Here is a 21,015-nt window from a genome sequence, read left to right as displayed (position 1 = left end):
GAAAGTAGTTTAGCTTAGTTTAAATTTATGTTTTATGTTCAGTTATGCAAAATTATCTATGTTTATGTTTGAATGCATGCTATTTTCGGTTGAACCTGCTTTGAACTTGATCAAATTGAAGTTTACAACCTTAAGTTTAGGTGATCGACTAGAAAAGGTCAAAAATTGCTGGAGTATATATATACCCACTAAGGTTTTTAGTCCTTTAACTTTTTAAGGATCGCCTAAAGATGTCCTTATGACTTGTTTATTTCAGTTCTTCACAATGTGATGCTCTATATGTGCAACTATTTTCCGTGCAGTTCAGTTTCATCAATAACAGTTTCAACAATACCACTATGAATTACGATATTTGGTTGTTGTTAAGGATATTGCAGTTAACATGCCTTCTCGTTTTTCAATTGTTGTTTAGCAACATGCATTGTACTGAATGACTAAATATGCAATCCCGGGCTACATAGCAACAAGGAAGAGTGTTACCTTAATGTTCTGATGATATCTAGATATACATGTAATAGAATCTTATATAATGGGATGGATGGAGTGTTGTACTACATCATTTTTCATATGTTGTTTAGCTTCTAATATTAACTTGGTGCTTTTAGGTACATATATCATTGCCAAAGATCCACACTTTGACCCTTTTTGCGTATGGGGCAATGGGATATTCATGAACCAGCATGAAGTGAGGAAATTGATAAAGATTGTTATTAAAATGGGTCAAAAGATATCAATCGAACTATTTGTTTACACTTTATGCAAGACAACAGTGAACTGCAGGATGGTAAGTAAGAACCCTGTAGCCTTCTTTTTACTGCCCGTAATGAGTTGTGTTACATGACAATATCTGAATCTTTTTTCTTTTGCAGTGGATCCTGAAGCAGTTTACTCAAGATTACCCTCAAACTACATGATTGGCGGCCGGCCATCACAAGGGGTTAGACTAGAGTCCTGCATGCCTTCTGCATCCAGGAGAGCACAATAGGGCCATTCCGCTTCACCTTGTTCAGTAGCTGGAATGTCTGTCGCCTCTTTCTTTACCATATGTAATAGTACAAGTATAGAACCCTGGTACATCATTCTTTATTTGGTGCTTGTGTAATTCTTAAACATATGTACCTGTAAATCGAATAATCCATTGGTTGTTTGAACCTGATGGATATGAATAATGCTATAGCCTACTTTCAAGTTTCAATTAGGTACAATTTTAAATAGCAGCAATTAAATTAGGGCGAAATTACGTTGTGCAGGTCATTGCGGCACACACGGTTGGTAAAACACAAACGTTTGCGATATACACCATAATCCGAGACGGTTCACAGAGAGGAAACGTGTGCAAGCATGCACACAGTTGCCGTTTGCAAAGCGTGTGTGATGTCAGACACTATCACATACGGTGCGGGAAAACTAAATGTGTGTGATTGTCTACCCATCATACACGGTTTATAATCATGAACTGTTTGTGATGTGCCAGGCATCGTAAAACTCCCTTGCCTAGAATCTGCCTGGAAAACTCCCGTGCCTGGAATCTGTCTGGTTTTAGGCAGAACCATAAAACTCTGACTGCGATGGCAATGCGAGCACAAACGAGTAGCTAGGATGAAGCGTTTGGGATATTCGAGATATCGGAAACGGTTATATAGGGACAACTGTATGCATCAAGGCTCCCTATCCCCGACGGTTTCTGGGTCGTGTGGGAAGGACCCCCCCCTATCGCCCACACTCACTTGGCGACAGTTCCAAATGCCGTCGCGGAAAGGGGTTAAAAACAGTTTGTTTAGGACCGACGCGTACCAGTGGTTATGCATTAGAGACAGCTGCATTCATGTTAAATAGGGCACCATCTAAATCCGTTTGAGACGACACCGTATGAACTGTGGTTTTGCAAGAAACCTAAGTTGTCGTTTCTTAAAGTTTGGGGTTGCGACACTTATGTCGAAAGGCTTCAGCCTAATAAGCTTGAACCCAAATCGGAGAAGTGCGTCTTCATAGGATACCCTAAGGAAACAATTTGGTACACCTTCTACCACAGATCCGAAGGCAAAAATCTTTGTTGCCAAGAATGGAACCTTTCTAGAGAAGGAGTTTCTCTCGAAAGAAGTGAGTGGAGTACCTTCTCTCGAATTGGAAAGTAGCACATCAGAGAAATCCGTTCCCGTGATGCCTACACCAACTAGAGAGGAAGCTAATGATGATGATCATGAAACTTCAGATCAAGTTACTACTAGACTTCGTAGGTCAACCAGAACATGTTCCGCACCAGAGTGGTATGGTAATCCTGTCCTGGAAGTCATGTTATTAGACCATGGAGAACCTACGAACTATGAAGAAGTTGTGATGAGCCCAGATTTTGACAGATGGCTTGAGGCCATGAAATCTGAGATAGGATCCATGTATAAGAACAAAGTGTGGACTTTGGTGGACTTGCCCGATGATCGGCAAGCCATAGAGAATAAATGAATCTTCAAGAAGAAGACTGACGCTGATAGTAATGTTACTGTTTACAAAGCTTGACTTGTTGCAAAAGGTTTTCGACAGTTCAAGGAGTTGACTACGATGAGACTTTCTCACCCGTAGCAATGCTTAAGTCCATCCGAATCATGTTAAGAATTGCCACATTTTATGATTATGAAATCTGGCAAATGGATGTCAAAACTACATTCCTTAATGGATATCTCAAAGAAGAGTTGTATATGATGCAGCCAGAAGGTTTTGTCGATCCTAAAGGTGCTACCAAAGTGTGCAAGCTCCAGCGATCCATCTATGGACTAGTGCAAAGCATCTCAGAGTTGGAATATATGCTTTGATGAGGTGATCAAAGCATATGGTTTTATACAGACTTACGGTGAAGCCTGTATTTACAAGAAAGTGAGTGGGAGCTCTGTAGCATTTCTGATGTTATATGTGGATGACATATTGTTGATTGGAAATGATATAGAATTTCTGGATAGCATAAAAAGATACTTGAAAAAGAGTTTTTTCAATGAAAGACCTCGATGAAGCTACTTATATATTGAGCATCAAGATCTATAAGGATAAATCGGAATGCTTAATAGGACTTTCACAAAGCACATACCTTGACAAAGTTTTGAAAAGGTTCAAAAATGGGTAAGTCAAAGAAAGGGTTCTTGTCTGTGTTGCAAGGTGTGAAGTTGGGTAAGACTCAATGCCCGACCACGGTAGAAGATAGAGAGAATGAAAGACATTCCCTATGCCTCAGCCATAGGTTCTATAAAGTATGCCATGCTGTGTACCAGACCTGTTGTGTGCCTTGCCAATGAGTTTGGCAAGGGGGTACGATAGTGATCCAGGAGTAGATCACTAGACAACGGTCAAAATTATCCTTAGAGGACTAAGAAAATATTTCTCGGTTATGGAGGTGATAAAGAGTTCGTCGTAAAGAGTTACGTCGATGCAAGCTTTTACACCGATCCAGATGACTCCGAGTCTCAATCTGGATACGTATTGAAAGTGGGAGCAATTAAGTAGAGTAGCTCCATGCAAAGTATTGTAGACATAGAAATTTGCGAAATACATACGGATCTAAATGTGGCAGACCCGTTGACTAAACCTCTCTCACAAGCAAAACATGATCACACCTTAGTACTCTTTGGGTGTTAATCACATAGCGATGTGAACTAGATTATTGACTCTAGTGCAAGTGGGAGACTGAAGGAAATATGCCCTAGAGGCAAGAATAAAGTTGTTATTTTGTATTTCCTTATTCACGATAAAGGTTTATTATTCATGCTAGAATTGTATTGATCGGAAACCTTGGTACATGTGTGAATACATAAACAAACACCATGTCCCTAGTGAGCATCTACTAGACTAGCTCATTGATCAAAGACGGTTAAGGTTTCCTAACCATGGACATGAGTTGTCATTTGATAACGAGATCACAACATTAGAAGAATGATGTGATGGACAAGACCCATTTGTTAGCTTAGCATAATGATCGTTCAGTTTTATTGCTATTGCTTTCTTCATGTCAAATACATATTCCTTCGACTATGAGATTATGCAACTCCTGGATACCGGAGGAATGCCCTCTGTGCTATCAAACGTTACAACGTAACTGGGTGATTATAAAGATGCTCTATAGGAATCTCCGAATGTGTTTGTTGAGTTGGCATAGATCGAGATTAGCATTTGTCACTCCGAGTATCGGAGAGGTATCTCTGGGCCCTCTCGGTAATACACATCATAAGCTTGCAAGAAAACGACTAAGGAGTTAGTCACGAGGTGATGTATTACGAAACGAGTAAAGAGACTTGCCGGTAATGAGATTGAACTAGGTATAGAGATACCGACGATCGAATCTCGGGCAAGTAACATACCGATGGACAAAGGAAATTACGTATGTTGTCATAACAGTTCGACCGATAAAGATCCTCTTAGAATATGTAGGAGCCAATATGGGCATCCAGGTTCCGCTATTGGTTATTGACCAGAGAGGTGTCTCGGTCATGTCTACATAGTTCTCGAACCCGTAGGGTCCGCACGCTTAACGTTTGATGTCGATTTGGTATTATATGAGTTATGTGGTTTGGTGACCGAATATTGTTCAGAGTCCCAGATGAGATCACGGACATTACGAGGAGCTCGGAATGGTCCGGAGGTAAAGATTGATATATAGGACGATGCTATTTGGTATCCGGAATGGTTTCGAAATGCACCAGAAAGTTATCGGAATACCGGAAGGGGTTCCGAAGGCACCGGGAGAGTATTCCTTAGTGGGCCAAGTGGAAGGGAACACACCAGCCCACATGGGCTGGTGCGCCCCCTTTAGGGTAGCCACACCTAATACATGGTAAAGGGGGGGGGCGCCACCCCCTCTTACCATATCCCGGAGAAGGGAGGAAGGAAAGAAGGGGGCGCCTCCCCCTTTCCTTCCCCCTTGTGCCATTATTTGGCAGGGGGCGCGCCAAAGGGAGGATGTGGGGAGGGGTGCTACACAATACACAACTTATTCCACGCCGTGTGTCGGCACCCCTTCGCCTCTAGTTTACTCCTCCACTCTAGATCGTCGCAGTGCTTAGGTGAAGCCCTGCAGGATTACTTCACCACCACCATCACCACGCCGTTATGCTGACGGAACTCATCTACTACCTCGCCCCTTTTGCGGGATCAGAATGGCGAGGACGACACCGAGCTGAACGTGTGCAGAACGCGGAGGTGTCGTGCGTTCGGTACTTGATCGGGCGGATCGCGAAGGCGTACGACTACATCAACCGCGTTGAATAAACGCTTCTGCTTACGGTCTACGTGTGTACGTAGACACACTCTCCTGCTATGCATCTCCATGGATAGGTGCGTAGAAATTTTTTTGTTTTCCATGCAACGATTCCCAACACTATGCATGTTTTAACTATATGATTGTTAACGGTTATGTTATGAAACTATCTGCTTGTTAATGGATGAGCTTTGCATGTTTGATGATATATATTGTAAAGTGTTTGAAGTTCATGCGGCCAGAACAAAAAAACTTATGCAATCTTTTACTCCACTAAGTTTAGGGGATCGGCTAGGTGCGGCCACCTACAGAGAAGTTAAAGTTTACTCCACTAATTTTATTTGGCCGGATACTCCTCCATTTTCTAGGGGATCGGCCTAAAAAAACTATATGGCTCCTCCGCTTTCCTCTCGGTCATGACCTGGGCCCCGCCCACCCCCCCCCCCCCCCCCGCGTCGCCTCATGCTCCAAAGGTTGGTCAGGCGTGGCCATTGTTTTGGTCGTTCCGGCCGTATTTGTTCTCCCTACAATCTTTGGCTTCTACCCTATGCCGCTGGGTTGATCTCTCTCCTTTGGATCTTCTCCCCCTTTCTTTCGCTGGCATGGTGGAAGCGGACTTGGCGGTGCATGTTTGGGTGGGATGTGCAATATCCCTGTTGTCATCTTCTCCCTACACAATGTTATCATGCTCATCGCGATGTAGCCTGTGCTCGAGCAAGTAGGGATCACCGGGCTAGGATTGCGCTCATGTTGTCGTGGTCGTAGTAGTGGCGTAAAAGAGCTAATTCTTTTTAATAATACATTTTTTTTATTAATTTTCATAAATATTACGCTGGGTAATTTTTTTCAAAAATAATACACCGTCGGCCCGCTGCAGGCCGATTGGACTCCAGTCGGCCCACAACAGGCCGATTGGACTCCAGTCGGCCTACAGCTGGCCGATTGGCCCCTGTCGGCCCACTGTGCGCTGATTGGGCCCTGTCGGCCCACTGTGGGCCGACTGGAGCTAATTGGCTCGCTGTGGGCTAATTGTTTTTGCAAAAAAAGTAGGCATAAAAATTATGTTTAAAAAAATGTTAATCATGTAATTAAAAAATGTTAAACGTGTATAAAAAATGTTCCTGATGTATACAAAAAATGTACAATATATATGCGAAAATGTTGACTAAAAATATGTTTTAAAAAGTGTAAATCATGTATTTAAAAATTATTAAATGTGTGTATTAAAAATGTTCCTTATCTATACAAAAAATATAGAATGTGTATGAAAAAAAGTTGACACCAAAAAAATGTTTGAAAAAAATGTTAATCATGTATTTGAAAAAATGTTCCTTATCTATACAAAAAGTATAGAATGTGTATGAAAAAAGTTGACACCAAAAAATATGTTTGAAAAAAATGTTAAACATGTATTTGAAAAAATGTTCAACGAGTACACAAAAATGTTTCATGTATTGGAATGAAAGGTTAAACGTGTATAAAAAATGTTCCAGCTCCGGATCCGGTATGGGAGCATCACGGACCTAAGTATGATTGGTTGCTCTTTTTGTATGGAATTGGAACATTTTTTTCAAACATATTTTTTTTTGTCAAATTTTTTTCATACACATTCTATATTTTTTGAATAGATAAGAAACATTTTTTATACACACATTTAACAATTTTTAATCATGTGTTTGGAAAAATGTCAACTTTTCAAACATATTTTTCAAACATATTTTTTTGGTGTCAATTTTTTTTCATACACATTCTATATTTTTTGTATAAATAAGGAACATTTTTTATACACACATTTAACAATTTTTAAATACATGCTTTACACTTTTTAAAACATATTTTTTATGTCAACTTTTTTGCATATATATTGTACATTTTTTGTATACATTAGGAACATTTTTTATACACGTTTAACATTTTTTAATTACATGATTAACATTTTTTAAACATATATTTTTATGCCTACTTTTTTTGCAAAAATAATTAGCCCACAGCGAGCCAATTAGCTTCAATCGGCCCACAGTGGGCCGACAGGACGCAATCAGCCCACAGTGGGCCGACTAGACCCAGTCGGCCTGCAGCGGGCCGACGGTGTATTATTTTTGAATTTTTTTTATCCAGCGTAATATTTATGAAAATTAATTAAAAATGTATTATTAAAAAAATAGCCCGGAAAAGATGACGGCTAAATCATGCTTTGAAGATTTTGCGCTTAGGGCAAAACTGGGCCGTGGCCCCCAGCCCATATGCAGAACAGTGAGAAGTGGGGTAAAAAAAACAGTGAGAAGTGGGGGTAAAACTAGGAATGGATGACAAAATCTGTGTATATCCTTCAGCCTGGCGCCCGCCCAGTAGATTATTTGTAGCTCCACCTTGCATGTTGGAAGCTCCTTCATGCATGTGGTGTGGCCCCTGGTTCTAGCTTGGGTTGCAAGTGTATTGTTGAGATCGCTGGTCATCGGCCCCTGTGTCAAGGATCCTTAGGTCGGCTGCTGTTGTATAGCTCGTGGTAAAGATGGTGTTGGGTGGTGTTATCTGTGGCGAATCGACAACACAAGCAAGCCTAATTAACTGTAATTGCATAGGCTCACGTGTAGGCAATCTTGGGCAAAAGAGAACAGTCAATAATTATTAGCACGGCAGATCAATGCTTCAGGAATCCATGGCAACATGTGCTCTAGATGAAACACAATCTCAGCGAGCTGTTACCAACATGAAGACTCCTGTGGTGTTAAAAACACACACATGAAGATTCCAGTACGTGGAATCAATCTACAAGAACGTTCATCAAAAAAGAAAGGAAGAATCAAAACACAAAATAGGATTCAGCAATATATACCAGTTTTATTGGTCATACCAATGCCAACATATTCTGTGTCGAGCATTTCGAACAATCATTAAGGATTTTATAGATGCTTATGAGATGCCAAGATACAAGACTGGATAAGCTGGCATACTTTCAATTTGCATTAAGGTTCACTTGCCTAACCGGTGGCCAGACATTTTACCGGACAGAATACGCTAGAAATAGCACATGAACAGCCAGACACAAATGACCTAGTAACGGTACTTGGTGGAGTAATCCTTTGGAGCAATCACCAGACCACGGCCCTTCCTGGCTCCCCTGTACACAGTCTCCACAATGTCGACGAACTCTTGCTTGTCTTTCATGGCCCAGTTGATCTTGTTGTTGTTTCCTGTCCCAAGATCAATCATGATGTGCTTGTTCCGGAAGAAGAACATCACCGTCGACGGGTCATACAACTCGTACATGGTGTTGAAATCAGGAACCTCGGTGATGTCAACAAGGTAGATCACCGCAAAGTTCTTTATGGTCTCAGCCACACCTGATAGCACCTCATCCATCTGGACATGAACAGGTAGGGAGTCAGAATGAGTTCAACAAGGTGGATTACCAGAAACTGCAATCAATAACAGACAACGGTTATTTTATTTTTTGCATGAAACATCAAAACAAGTTGCTCATGGACCTCCACAGCTCAACTTTGTCAGGGTTGTGCTGTCAGGTATAGGACAGGTCATAGTGCTTTTGTTTTCGATTTTGTTAAGAAAACTTGTGCACCACATCAAATCTGAAACAGAATAGAATGTAAGGTGATATGCAGCTCTCAGTATCAAGTGAAAGCCTGAACTGAAGAAAAAAGGGGAGGCATCCTAGATCCCATGCACTTCTGCTCTTGCTGTAAAGACTAAAGAGGCTATGAGCTGCAGGCCCATTCACTAGCATGGACACTCGGACAGTACCTAGGGAACCACAGTTCATATATTCTAATCCCTAAACCTTGTCCAATCTATCAGTATCCGTAAACCCAATCGCTCAAACTTCACGAATCCATGACCCCTACAACCAAATCCAATATCGACTCCAAACAATTCATCCAGCGTAAGTCCAGACACAATGTTCATGTGTTTTTTGAGGCTTTGACGAGGAAAATGCTGATGCCACGTTCACTAGGATGGACAGTCGGAGAGTGCCTAAGAAGCCACAGTTCTTGTAAGTATCAGCAAGAGACTCGGATCTTGGATGGTTCTGATCCCTAAACCCTACCTAATCTTTCAGGAGTACATATCTAGTGAAAACCATACATTCAGTGAAAGCACGGAAACCTGATCTTGTGCCGTTGGATAGGGAATGTGCGTTCTGAGATGAAAAGTTGTACAGATTGCAAATAGAACCTCACAACAATCCTGTACATCGGTACAGAAATATCCCCAATGGAGGCTGAGCCATCCCGTTCCTTTTCCTATGGAGCCAGCCAATCCCGATTCGAATTTCTTCCCCATTAACAGCTAGGATTAGGAGAGTTGTGGGGAGATGGTGCTTTCCTACAGCACGAACCTTCGTTCCGCGCAGGACCAGCGAGCGATGTGGGTGATTCCTCTCCGGCGACTGTCTGGCCAACCATGTCAATCCGCTAGCAACCTTAGTCTCAAGTTATGGCAGGAGAACATTCATATTGAGTCTGTCCCGTCGCACATCAAGTCTTTGTCTTTGTGTGAGCAACAAGGGAATCATAACGAGTTTGATTTCCTTCAGTTCATCGAGGAGAATGCACTGAAACCAGAGAGGTTGTTCATCGTCATGAAAAAAGACCTAACCTACAGCGAGAGGCAAGTGGTGGTTGTTAAACTGATGGATCTTAGTTATGCTAATTTGGCTAGTAGAGACTGCAAGTGCCTGCATATTTGGACGCCCCAGATTTGCCTTATGATGATCCCTTTTACTGCCTCTGTACTTAAACGTGCCTTGGTCGCCCAAGATTTTGATAGAACTGCAAGTGTTCTGTTTGCAGTATCCATTCCTGTACATACTTCTCTTGTCTGGGCAGAGTTTTGTTGGATAGAGTTCTAATTCTACTAACACTGAGGGGCTATTTGCAAAATAGCAGCGCTGCCAGCGGGCGTTCTAATGCAAATACTAAGTAGCAGTAATGTGTGGATCTAGTCCATGCATATAGGATCCAACGGCCAGCGCTCAAGTTTCCAAGCTTCCACTGAAGAAGGGGTTTTCACCTGATATTGTCTCTTATCCGTAAACCCAATCGGTGAAATTTCACGAATCCATGACCCCTACAAGGCTACGACCAAATCCAATATCGACTCGACTCCAAACAATTCACCCGGTGTAAGTCCAGACGCAATCGATTACTGAAAGGTAGGGTTCGTCAGGGGATCGATCGCCCGTACCTGCATGCATGTCTCGTCCCAATCGTGGCCGAAGCGGATGATGACTAGCCGCTCCTCCTCGGCGAGGATGGCCTGGTCCACCGCCCATCCCGAGTGCAGATGTGGCAGCAGGTAGGACATGTCCGCCTCGCGCTCGTCGCCGACGGCCCCCGCTGATCCGCGAGACGATTTGGGGATTTCGAACCTCGGAACGGGTAGCGAGCAGACAGCAGAGGGGGGATGTGCGTGGAACGCAACACAGTGAGATTCGATCGAACCTTTTTCCTGGGGGTGGGGGTGGGGGAGTTTCGACCGAACTGCCTAGAACACCATGGAAACTTCCGGAAACTGCGACTGGGGGGTAATGCCGCGCCCGCGGTCCCATGGCCCAATTTAGAACTCGTGTTAGGAGGCCTGACTAGACCGCGCGAAGCAATAGGCTTTTGATATGTCGGCCCACTTAAGCTGAGCAGTTTTTTTTTATGTTATTGTAATTGTTATATACCAGTACAAGCATACTTTTTGCAAAAAGGCCAAAGGCCATAAATTAATTAGCACAAACCCGTAAAAAATAACCTAATCCTTATATAATTGAAAAATACAGCAAAATCATCTGGAGGTGCCGAAATCTTTCTTCTTCCTGCATCCAACGACAACGCGTTGTGAGCAAAGTTTGTCACCTCCTCTCGAACTCTATCTCAACCGAACAAACATGTTTAAACATAGGAGTTTCTAACAGCAATGGCCGGAAAGTCGTCGATGTCCCCGAAGAAGAAAACGATAGAGAGGGCTTGTAGAATGCCCCAGGTCTAGCCAAACGAAGTCACATCACACGCTCTGCGATGAGGCCAGACTAGCCAGCCTTCGTGGTTCGGAAATGAATCCAGAAGACCAAGACATACAACCACATTGTTCACTCTGCAAGACAATTTGATCGAAACAAATCTAATGAAAAAACCCAGAGCCGAAGAACCAAAGATGAAGACATACTATCTTCCACACGCCTCCCAATTATACGAGTAAGCATCATCGAAACAAGGACGAGGCCTGGAGACCATGTTGCACGACCCGGAGAGGGGAAAATGATGGGGCCCATCAGTAGATCGGTCCTGCCCGCATACCCACACCGACGGATTGGCAGAGGAGATGATGATGAAGGAGAAACCCTGGCATTAATTCTTAAACTTTTAAAAAAACTAAGTAATAGTAGCATACTAGTGTAAAGCACGTGCTTTGCAGTCGGTATGATTAGAGGTTTTTAGTCAGATATTCTATTGGTGCCTAGGCTCATTTGTACCCAATGAACAGTAAATCCAAACATATGACTATAAAAATTCAAAAAAATCTGAAAAACTTTAGGTGGAAGATGTTCCAATGCACTATGTTTGTACCAAATTTCATCGGATATTTGAGGAGCTCGTGGGAAAAAAAAGACAAAATCGGTAGAAACAGTATGTGAGCAGTGAACTTTCTTAAGCCTCAAAATTTGTCTTTTTTGCTGAGAGCTACCGAAATGCTCAAACTCCACAAATTTTAGCACGGACTTCAAACAGATGAGCATCCGGCATCACAAAAAAATTGGAATTTCTTTTTACTATTTTAAACTAATTTACTGTCCATCTCGGTTGTAGATGCACCTGAGAGCCAAAACGCCGCGTCTGTCTTTTGTAAATTTCTTTTAAAATCTGTATGTAGAAGTTCACATTTCTTAAGTATGGACTTGCAAAGTTCAAGTGCAAACTGATATGCCAATTTTTGTATATTAGTTTTTTTTTGCCACAATTTAGGCAATTTTAATGGTCGCATCTTTTGCGGAGTTATAAACTGAATTTTCTAATGTATTAATCTAACAGTTATTATACTTATTTACATTCTTTTCTAATACTATCTTCATTTTTATAACTATGTTTCAAGTCAAACTTTATAAAGTTTTATCAAGTTTATTCAGAAAATTACAAACATCCACAACACCAAATCAATATCATGAAAATCAACAATGAATATTTATTTCGCTTCATATATATTTATTATTTTGATAGTTCATACTATTTTTTATAAATTTTGTCAAACTTTATAAAGTTTGACTTAGGTCACAACTAATGTGTGTAGTAAATAAAAATGAAGGGAGTACATATTTGCATGAAGAAACATCTTTCACCAAGGGGCGGACATCTTTTCATTACGGGACGTGTATTTCCATGAAGAGACATCTTTACTATCCATAAAAGACATCTTTTTCACTAAGGTGTGAGTATTTTCACTTGACATGTATTTTGGAGGCGTCTTTTAAGCAAATATCATGACCAATGTTCTTTTTAAGGCGACATGACTTAGAGCAACTCTAGCAGACCTCGCAAAAAGTCCTGACCCGCAAAATAACCGTCAAAATGCGGGTCGGCGTGAAAAATCCCGTCCAAACAGACCGCGCAAAGGCGGCCGGCCTGCAAAAAAAATTTAAGGGGCGAGGCAAAATCTCGGCCCCAACCCGCGAATACGAGGGTTTTCCCTCGCCGCTGCGGTGCCTGCATATAAGCGGAAGCGGTTGGAGGGGGAGGACATTTCAGCCCACGCTTTCCCCCACCAACCACCTCCCCTCTCCCCCTCGCCCCGCCGCCGGGTCGCCGCCCAAAATTCGGGCGAAAGCAGCCGGCGGGAGCACGCCGAAAGGCCGCCACACGCACGAGGCCTCCCCTCCCCCCTCCGGCGGGCCGGAAAGTTGCGGATTTGTGGCCCTTCATCGCGGGCCGCCAGATTTGGCTTTTCCTGTTGCCGGTGGCTGCACCAAGCGATGGAATGGTCGGGGAGCATGTCCCGCAGCCCCGGCAAGGTCGCATCGCCGCATGCAGGTATGGGCTCGTCCTCCCGCCGCCACGGACGGTTTGCGGGCATGGATTCGTCCGGCCGTCCACCAGGCTCGGTGCTCACGCAGCGGCTCTGTGGCTCGCCGATGCCGCTCATACAGTGCGACGACTGCACGCGGACAGTGCCGCGGCTAACTTCGGGCACATCGAAGCACCCCGGATGGGTGTTCTTCAAATGCGAAAACTGAAGGAAATATGCCCTAGAGGCAATAATAAAGTTATTATTTATTTCCTTATTCTCATGATAAATGTTTATTATTCATGCTAGAATTGTATTAACCGGAAACGTAATACATGTGTGAATACATAGACAAACAGAGTGTCACTAGTATGCCTCTACTTGACTAGCTCGTTGATCAAAGATGGTTATGTTTCCTAGTCATAGACATGAGTTGTCATTTGATTAACGGGATCACATCATTAGAAGAATGATGTGATTGACTTGACCCATTCCGTTAGCTTAGCACTTGATCGTTTAGTATGTTGCTATTGCTTTCTTCATGACTTATACATGTTCCTATGACTATGAGATCATGCAACTCCCGTTTATCGGAGGAACACTTTGTGTGCTACCAAACGTCACAACGTAACTGGGTGATTATAAAGGTGCTCTACAGGTGTCTCCGAAAGGTACTTGTTGGGTTGGCGTATTTCGAGATTAGGATTTGTCACTCCGATTGTCGGAGAGGTATCTCTGGGCCCTCTCGGTAATGCACATCACTATAAGCCTTGCAAGCATTGTGACTAATGAGTTAGTTGCGAGATGATGTATTACGGAACGAGTAAAGAGACTTGCCGGTAAGAAGATTGAACTAGGTATTGAGATACCGACGATCGAATCTCGGGCAAGTAACATACCGATGACAAAGGGAACAACGTATGTTGTTATGCGGTCTGACTGATAAAGATCTTCGTAGAATATGTGGGAGCCAATATGAGCATCCAGGTTCCGCTATTGGTTATTGACCGGAGACGTGTCTCGGTCATGTCTACATAGTTCTCGAACCCGTAGGGTCCGCACGCTTAACGTTTCGATGATAGTTATATTATGGGTTTATATGTTTTGATGTACCGAAGGTTGTTCGGAGTTCCGGATGTGATCACGGACATGATGAGGAGTCTCGAAATGGTCGAGACATGAAGATTGATATATTGGAAGCCTATATTTGGATATCGGAAGTGTTCCGGGTGAAATCGGGATTTTACCGGAGTACCGAAGGGGTTACCGGAACCCCCCGGGGTTAATGGGCCATAGTGGGCCTTAGTGGAGAAGAGGAGAGGCGGCCAGGGCAAGGGCCGCGCGCCCCCCCCCTAGTCCGAATAGGACAAGGAGAGGGGGCCGGCACCCCCCCCTTTCCTTCTTCTCCTCCACCTCTTTCCCCCTCTTCTCCTAATCCAACAAGGAAAAGGGAGGGAGTCCTCTTGGCACGCCCCCTCCTGGCCGGCCGCACCTCCCCCCTTGCTCCTTTATATACGGGGGCAGGGGGCACCCTAGAGAAAAAACAATTGACCATTGATCTTTTAGCCATGTGCGGTGCCCCCCTCCACCATAATCCACCTCGATAATATCGTAGCAGTGCTTAGGCGAACCCCTGCGTTGGTAGAACATCATCATCGTCACCACGCCGTCGTGCTGACGAAACTCTCCCTCAACACTCGGCTGGATCGGAGTTCGAGGGACGTCATCGGGCTGAACGTGTGCTGAACTCGGAGGTGCCGTGCGTTCGGTACTTGATCGCTCGGATGGTGAAGACGTACGACTACATCAACCGCGTTGTTCTAACGCTTTCGCTTTCGGTCTATGAGGGTACGTAGACTACACTCTCCCCTCTCGTTTCTATGCATCACCATGATCTTGCGTGTGCGTAGGAAAATTTTGAAATTACTACGTTCCCCAACAGTGGCATCTGAGCCAGGTTTTATGCGTAGATGTCATATGCACGAGTAGAACACAAGTGAGTTGTGGGCGATACAAGTCATACTGCTTACCAGCATGTCATACTTTGGTTCGGCGGTATTGTTGGATGAAGCGGCCCGGACCGACATTACGCGTACGCTTACGCGAGACTGGTTCTACCGACGTGCTTTGCACACAGGTGGCTGGCGGGTGTCAGTTTCTCCAACTTTAGTTGAACCGAGCGTGGCTACGCCCGGTCCTTGCGAAGGTTAAAACAACACCAACTTGACAAACTATCGTTGTGGTTTTGATGCGTAGGTAAGAACGGTTCTTGCTAAGCCCAGTAGCAGCCACGTAAAACTTGCAACAACAAAGTAGAGGACGTCTAACTTGTTTTTGCAGGGCATGTTGTGATGTGATATGGTCAAGACATGATGCTAAATTCTATTGTATGAGATGATCATGTTTTGTAACCGAGTTATCGGCAACTGGCTGGAGCCATATGGTTGTCGCTTTATTGTATGCAATGCAATCGCCCTGTAATGCTTTACTTTATCACTAAGCGGTAGCGATAGTCGTAGAAGCATAAGATTGGTGAGACGACAACGATGCTACGATGGAGATCAAGGTGTCGCGCCGGTGACGATGGTGATCATGACGGTGCTTCGGAGATGGAGATCACAAGCACAAGATGATGATGGCCATATCATATCACTTATGTTGATTGCATGTGATGTTTATCTTTTATGCATCTTATCTTGCTTTGATTGACGGTAGCATTATAAGATGATCTCTAACTAAATTTCAAGATAAAAGTGTTCTTCCTGAGTATGCACTGTTGCCAAAGTTCGTGCCCAGACACCACGTGATGATCGGGTGTGATAAGCTCTACGTCCATCTACAACGGGTGCAAGCCAGTTTTGCACACGTGGAATACTCAGGTTAAACTTGACGATCCTAGCATATGCAGATATGGCCTCGGAACACTGAGACCGAAAGGTCGAGCGTGAATCATATAGTAGATATGATCAACATAATGATGTTCACCATTGAAAGCTACTCAATTTCACGTGATGATCAGTTATGGTTTAGTTGATTTGGATCACGTGATCACTTAGATGATTAGAGGGATGTCTATCTAAGTGGGAGTTCTTAAGTAATATGATTAAATTGAACTTAAATTTATCATGAACTTAGTACTGATAGTATTTTGCAAATTATGTTGTAGATCAATAGCTCGCGTTGTTGCTTCCCTATGTTTATTTTGATATGTTCCTAGAGAAAAACTATGTTGAAAGATGTTAGTAGCAATGATGCGGATTGGATCCGTGATCTGAGGATTATCCTCATTGCTGCACAGAAGAATTATGTCCTTGATGCACCGCTAGGTGACAGACCTATTGTAGGAGCAAATGCAGACGTTATGAACGTTTGGCTAGCTCAATATGATGACTACTTGATATTTTAGTGCACCATGCTTAAAGGCTTAGAATCGGGACTTCAAGGACGTTTTGAACGTCATGGACCATATGAGATGTTCCAGGAGTTGAAGTTAATATTTCAAGCAAATACCCGAGTTGAGAGATATGAAGTCTCCAACAAGTTCTATAGCTAAAAGATGGAGGAGAATAGCTCAAGCAGTGAGCATGTGCTCAGATTGTCTGGGTACTACAATCGCTTGAATCAAGTGGGAGTTAATCTTCCAGATAAAATAGTGATTGACAGAATTCTCTAGTCACCGTCACCAAGTTAGTAGAACTTCGTGATGAACTATAGTATGCAAGGGATGACGAAAATAATTCCCAAGCTCTTCGCAATGCTAAAATCGGCGAAGGTAGAAATCAAGAAAAACATCAAGTGTTGATGGTTGACAAGACCACTAGTTTCAAGAAAAGGGGCAAAGGGAAGAAGGGAAACTTCAAGAAGAACGGCAAGCAAGTTGCTAAGTGAAGAAGCCCAAGTCTGGACCTAAGCCTGAGACTAAGTGCTTCTGCTGCAAAGGAACTGGTCACTGGAAGTGGAACTACCCCAAGTATTTGGTGGATAAGAAGGATGGCAAAATGAACAAAGGTATATTTGATATACAGATTATTGATGTGTATTTTACTAGTGTTCGTAGCAACCCCTCGGTATTTGATACTGGTTCAGTTGCTAAGAGTGGTAACTCGAAACGGGAGTTGCAAAATGAACAGAAACTAGTTAAGGGTGAAGTGAGGATGTGTGTTGGAAGTAGTTTCAAGATTAATATGATCATCATCGCACACTCCCTACACTTTCGGGATTAGTGTTGAACCTAAATAAGAGTTATTTGGTGTTTACGTTGAGCATGAATATGATTTGATCATGTTTATTGCAATACGGTTATTCATTTAAGTTAGAGAATAATTATTGTTCTGTTTACATGAATAAAACCTTATATGGTTACACACCCAATGAAAATGGTTTGTTGGATCTCGATCGTAGTGATACACATATTCATAATATTGAAGCCAAAAGACGCAAAGTTAATGATGATAGTCCAACTTATTTGTGGCACTGCCGTTTAGGTCATATTGACGTAAAGCGCATGAAGAAACTCCATGCTGATGGGCTTTTGGAATCACTTGATTACGAATCACTTGATGCTTGCGAACCATGCCTCTTGGGCAAGATGACTAAAGCGCCGTTCTCCGGAACAATGGAGCGAGCAACAGATTTGTTGGAAATCTTACATATTGATGTATGTGGTCCGATGAATATTGAGGCTCGCGGCAGGTATCGTTATTTTCAGACCTTCACAGATGATTTGAGAAGATATGGGTATATCTACTTGATGAAACATAAAGTCTGAAACATTTGAAAAGTTCATATAATTTCAGAGTGAAGTAGAAAATCATCATAACAAGAAAATAAAGTTTCTAAGATCTGATCGTGGAGGAGAATATTTGAGTTACGAGTTTGGTCTTCATTTGAAACAATGCGGAATAGTTTCGCAACTCACGCCACCTGGAACACCACAGCGTAATGGTGTGTCCGGACGTCATAACCGTACTTTATTAAATATGGTGCGATCTATGATGTTTCTTACCAATCTACCACTATCGTTTTGGGGTTATGCATTAGAGACAGCTGCATTCACGTTAAAAAGAGCACCATCTAAATCCGTTGAGATGACACCTTATGAACTGTGGTTTGGCAAGAAACCAAAGTTGTCGTTTCTTAAAGTTTGGGGTTGCGATGCTTGTGTGAAAAAGTTTCAACATGATAAACTTGAACCCAAATTGGAGAAATGCGTCTTCATAGGATACCCAAAAGTTACTGTTGGGTACACCTTCTATCACAGATCCGAAGGCAAGATATTCGTTGCTAAGAATGGATCCTTTCTAGAGAAGGAGTTTCTCTCGAAAGAAGTGAGTGGGAGGAAAGTAGAACTTGATGAGGTAACTGTACCTGCTCCCTTATTGGAAAGTAGTTCATCACAGAAATCTGTTCCTGTGACTCCTACACCAATTAGTGAGGAAGCTAATGATGATGATCATGCAACTTCAGATCAAGTTACTACCGAACCTCGTAGGTCAACCAGAGTGAGATCCGCACCACAGTGGTACGGTAATCCTATTCTGGAGGTCATGTTACTTGACCATGACGAACCTACGAACTATGAGGAAGCGATGATGAGCCCAGATTCCGCGAAATGGTTTGAGGCCATGAAATCTGAGATGGCATCCATGTATGAGAATAAAGTATAGACTTTGATTGACTTGCCCAAATGGTCGGCGAGCCATTGAGATTAAATGGATCTTCAAGAGGAAGACGGACGCTGATAGTAGTGTTACTATCTACAAAGCTAGAATTGTCGCAAAAGGTTTTCGACAAATTCAAGGTGTTGACTACGATGAGAGTTTCTCACTCGTATCTATGCTTAAGTCTGTCTGAATCATGTTAGCAATTGCTGCATTTTATGAAATCTGGCAAATGAATAAACAAAACTGCATTCCTTAACGGATTTATTAAAGAAGAGTTGTATGTGATGCAACCAGAAAGTTTTGTCGATCCTAAAAGTGCTAACAAAATGTGCAAGCTCCAGCGATCCATCTATGGACTGGTGCAAGCATCTCGGAGTTGGAATATACGCTTTGATGAGTTGATCAAAGCATATAGTTTTATACAGACTTGCGGTGAAGCATGTATTTAATAGAAAGTGAGTGGGAGCACTATTGCATTTCTGATAAGTATATGTGAATGACATATTGTTGATCAGAAATAATGTAGAATTTTCTGGAAAGCATAACGGAGTATTTGAAAGGAGTTTTTCCAAAGAAAGACCTCGGTGAAGCTGCTTACATATTGAGCATCAAGATCTATAGAGATAGATCAAGACGCTTGATAAGTTTTTTCAATGAGTACATAACTTAACAAGATTTTGAAGTAGTTCAAAATAGAACAGTCAAAGAAAGAGTTCTTGCCTGTGTTACAAGTGTTGGGGAACGTAGTAATTTCAAAAAAATTCCTACGCGCACGCAAGATCATGGTGATGCATAGCAACGAGAGGGGAGAGTGTTGTCCACGTACCCTCGTAGACCGACAGCGGAAGCGTTATCACAACGCGGTTGATGTAGTCGTACGTCTTCACGATCCGGCCGATCAAGTACCGAACGCACGGCACCTCCGAGTTCTACACACGTTCAGCTCGATGACGTCCCTCGAACTCCGATCCAGCCGAGTGTTGAGGGAGAGTTTCGTCAGCATGACGGCGTGGTGACGATGATGATGTTCCACCGACGCAGGGCTTCGCCTAAGCTCCGCAACGGTATTATCGAGGTGTAATATGGTGGAGGGGGGCTCCGCACACGGCTAAGAGATCTCAAGGATCAATTGTTGTGTCTCTGGGGTGCCCCCTTGCCTCCGTATATAAAGGAGCAAGGGGGAGGCAGCCGGCCAAGGGGAGAGGCACGCCAAAGGGGGGAGTCCTACTCCCACCGGGAGTAGGACTCCTCCTTTCCTTGTGGGAGTAGGAGAAGGGAAGGGGGAAGGAGAAAGAAGGAAGGGGGCGCCCCCCTCCCTAGTCCAATTCGGACTAGCCCATGGGGAGGGGTGCGGCCACCCTTTGAGGTCTTTCCCTCCTTTCCCGTATGGCCCATTAAGGCCCAATACGAATTCCCGTAACTCTCCGGTACTCCGAAAAATACCCAAATCACTCGGAACCTTTCCGAAGTCCGAATATAGTCGTCCAATATATCGATCTTTACGTCTCGGCCATTTAGAGACTCCTCGTCATGTCCCCGATCTCATCCGGGACTCCGAACTCCTTCGGTACATCAAAACTCAATAAAACTGTCATCGTAACGTTAAGTGTGCGGACCCTTCGGGTTCGAGAACTATGTAGACATGACCGAGACACCTCTCCGGTCAATAACCAATAGCGGGACCTGGATGCCCATATTGGCTCCCACATATTCTATGAAGATCTTTATCGGTCAGACCGCATAACAACATACGTTGTTCCCTTTGTCATCGGTATGTTACTTGCCCGAGATTCGATCGTCGGTATCTCGATACCTAGTTCAATCTCGTTACTGGTAAGTCTCTTTACTCGTTCCGTAATACATCATCCCGCAACTAACTCATTAGTCACAATGCTTGCAAGGCTTATAGTGATGTGCATTACCGAGTGGGCCCAGAGATACCTCTCCGACAATCGGAGTGACAAATCCTAATCTCGAAATACGCCAACCCAACAAGTACCTTTGGAGACACCTGTAGAGCACCTTTATAATCACCCATTTACGTTGTGACGTTTGGTAGCACACAAAGTGTTCCTCCGGTAAACGGGAGTTGCATAATCTCATAGTCAGAGG

General features: G+C 43.3%; 1 protein-coding gene across 1 annotated transcript; it reads right to left on the bottom strand.

The window, feature by feature from the left end:
* Positions 1-8,117: 8,117 nt before the first annotated feature.
* LOC109772928 (thioredoxin-like protein YLS8) lies at positions 8,118-10,758 on the bottom strand. Its single transcript, XM_020331630.4, has 2 exons — positions 10,442-10,758; positions 8,118-8,599 (listed from the first exon to the last, which is right to left on the bottom strand). Exons 1-2 carry the CDS (start codon positions 10,559-10,561, stop codon positions 8,291-8,293), a joined length of 429 nt encoding a protein of 142 aa, XP_020187219.1. The 5' UTR covers positions 10,562-10,758; the 3' UTR covers positions 8,118-8,290.
* Positions 10,759-21,015: the final 10,257 nt, after the last annotated feature.

This window comes from Aegilops tauschii, chromosome 1 (genome assembly GCF_002575655.3).
Source record: "Aegilops tauschii subsp. strangulata cultivar AL8/78 chromosome 1, Aet v6.0, whole genome shotgun sequence".
NCBI classification, from domain to species: domain Eukaryota; kingdom Viridiplantae; phylum Streptophyta; class Magnoliopsida; order Poales; family Poaceae; genus Aegilops; species Aegilops tauschii.
The sequence above is the reverse complement of the archived record's forward strand: the minus strand, read 5'-3'. Positions and strand labels throughout refer to the sequence as shown.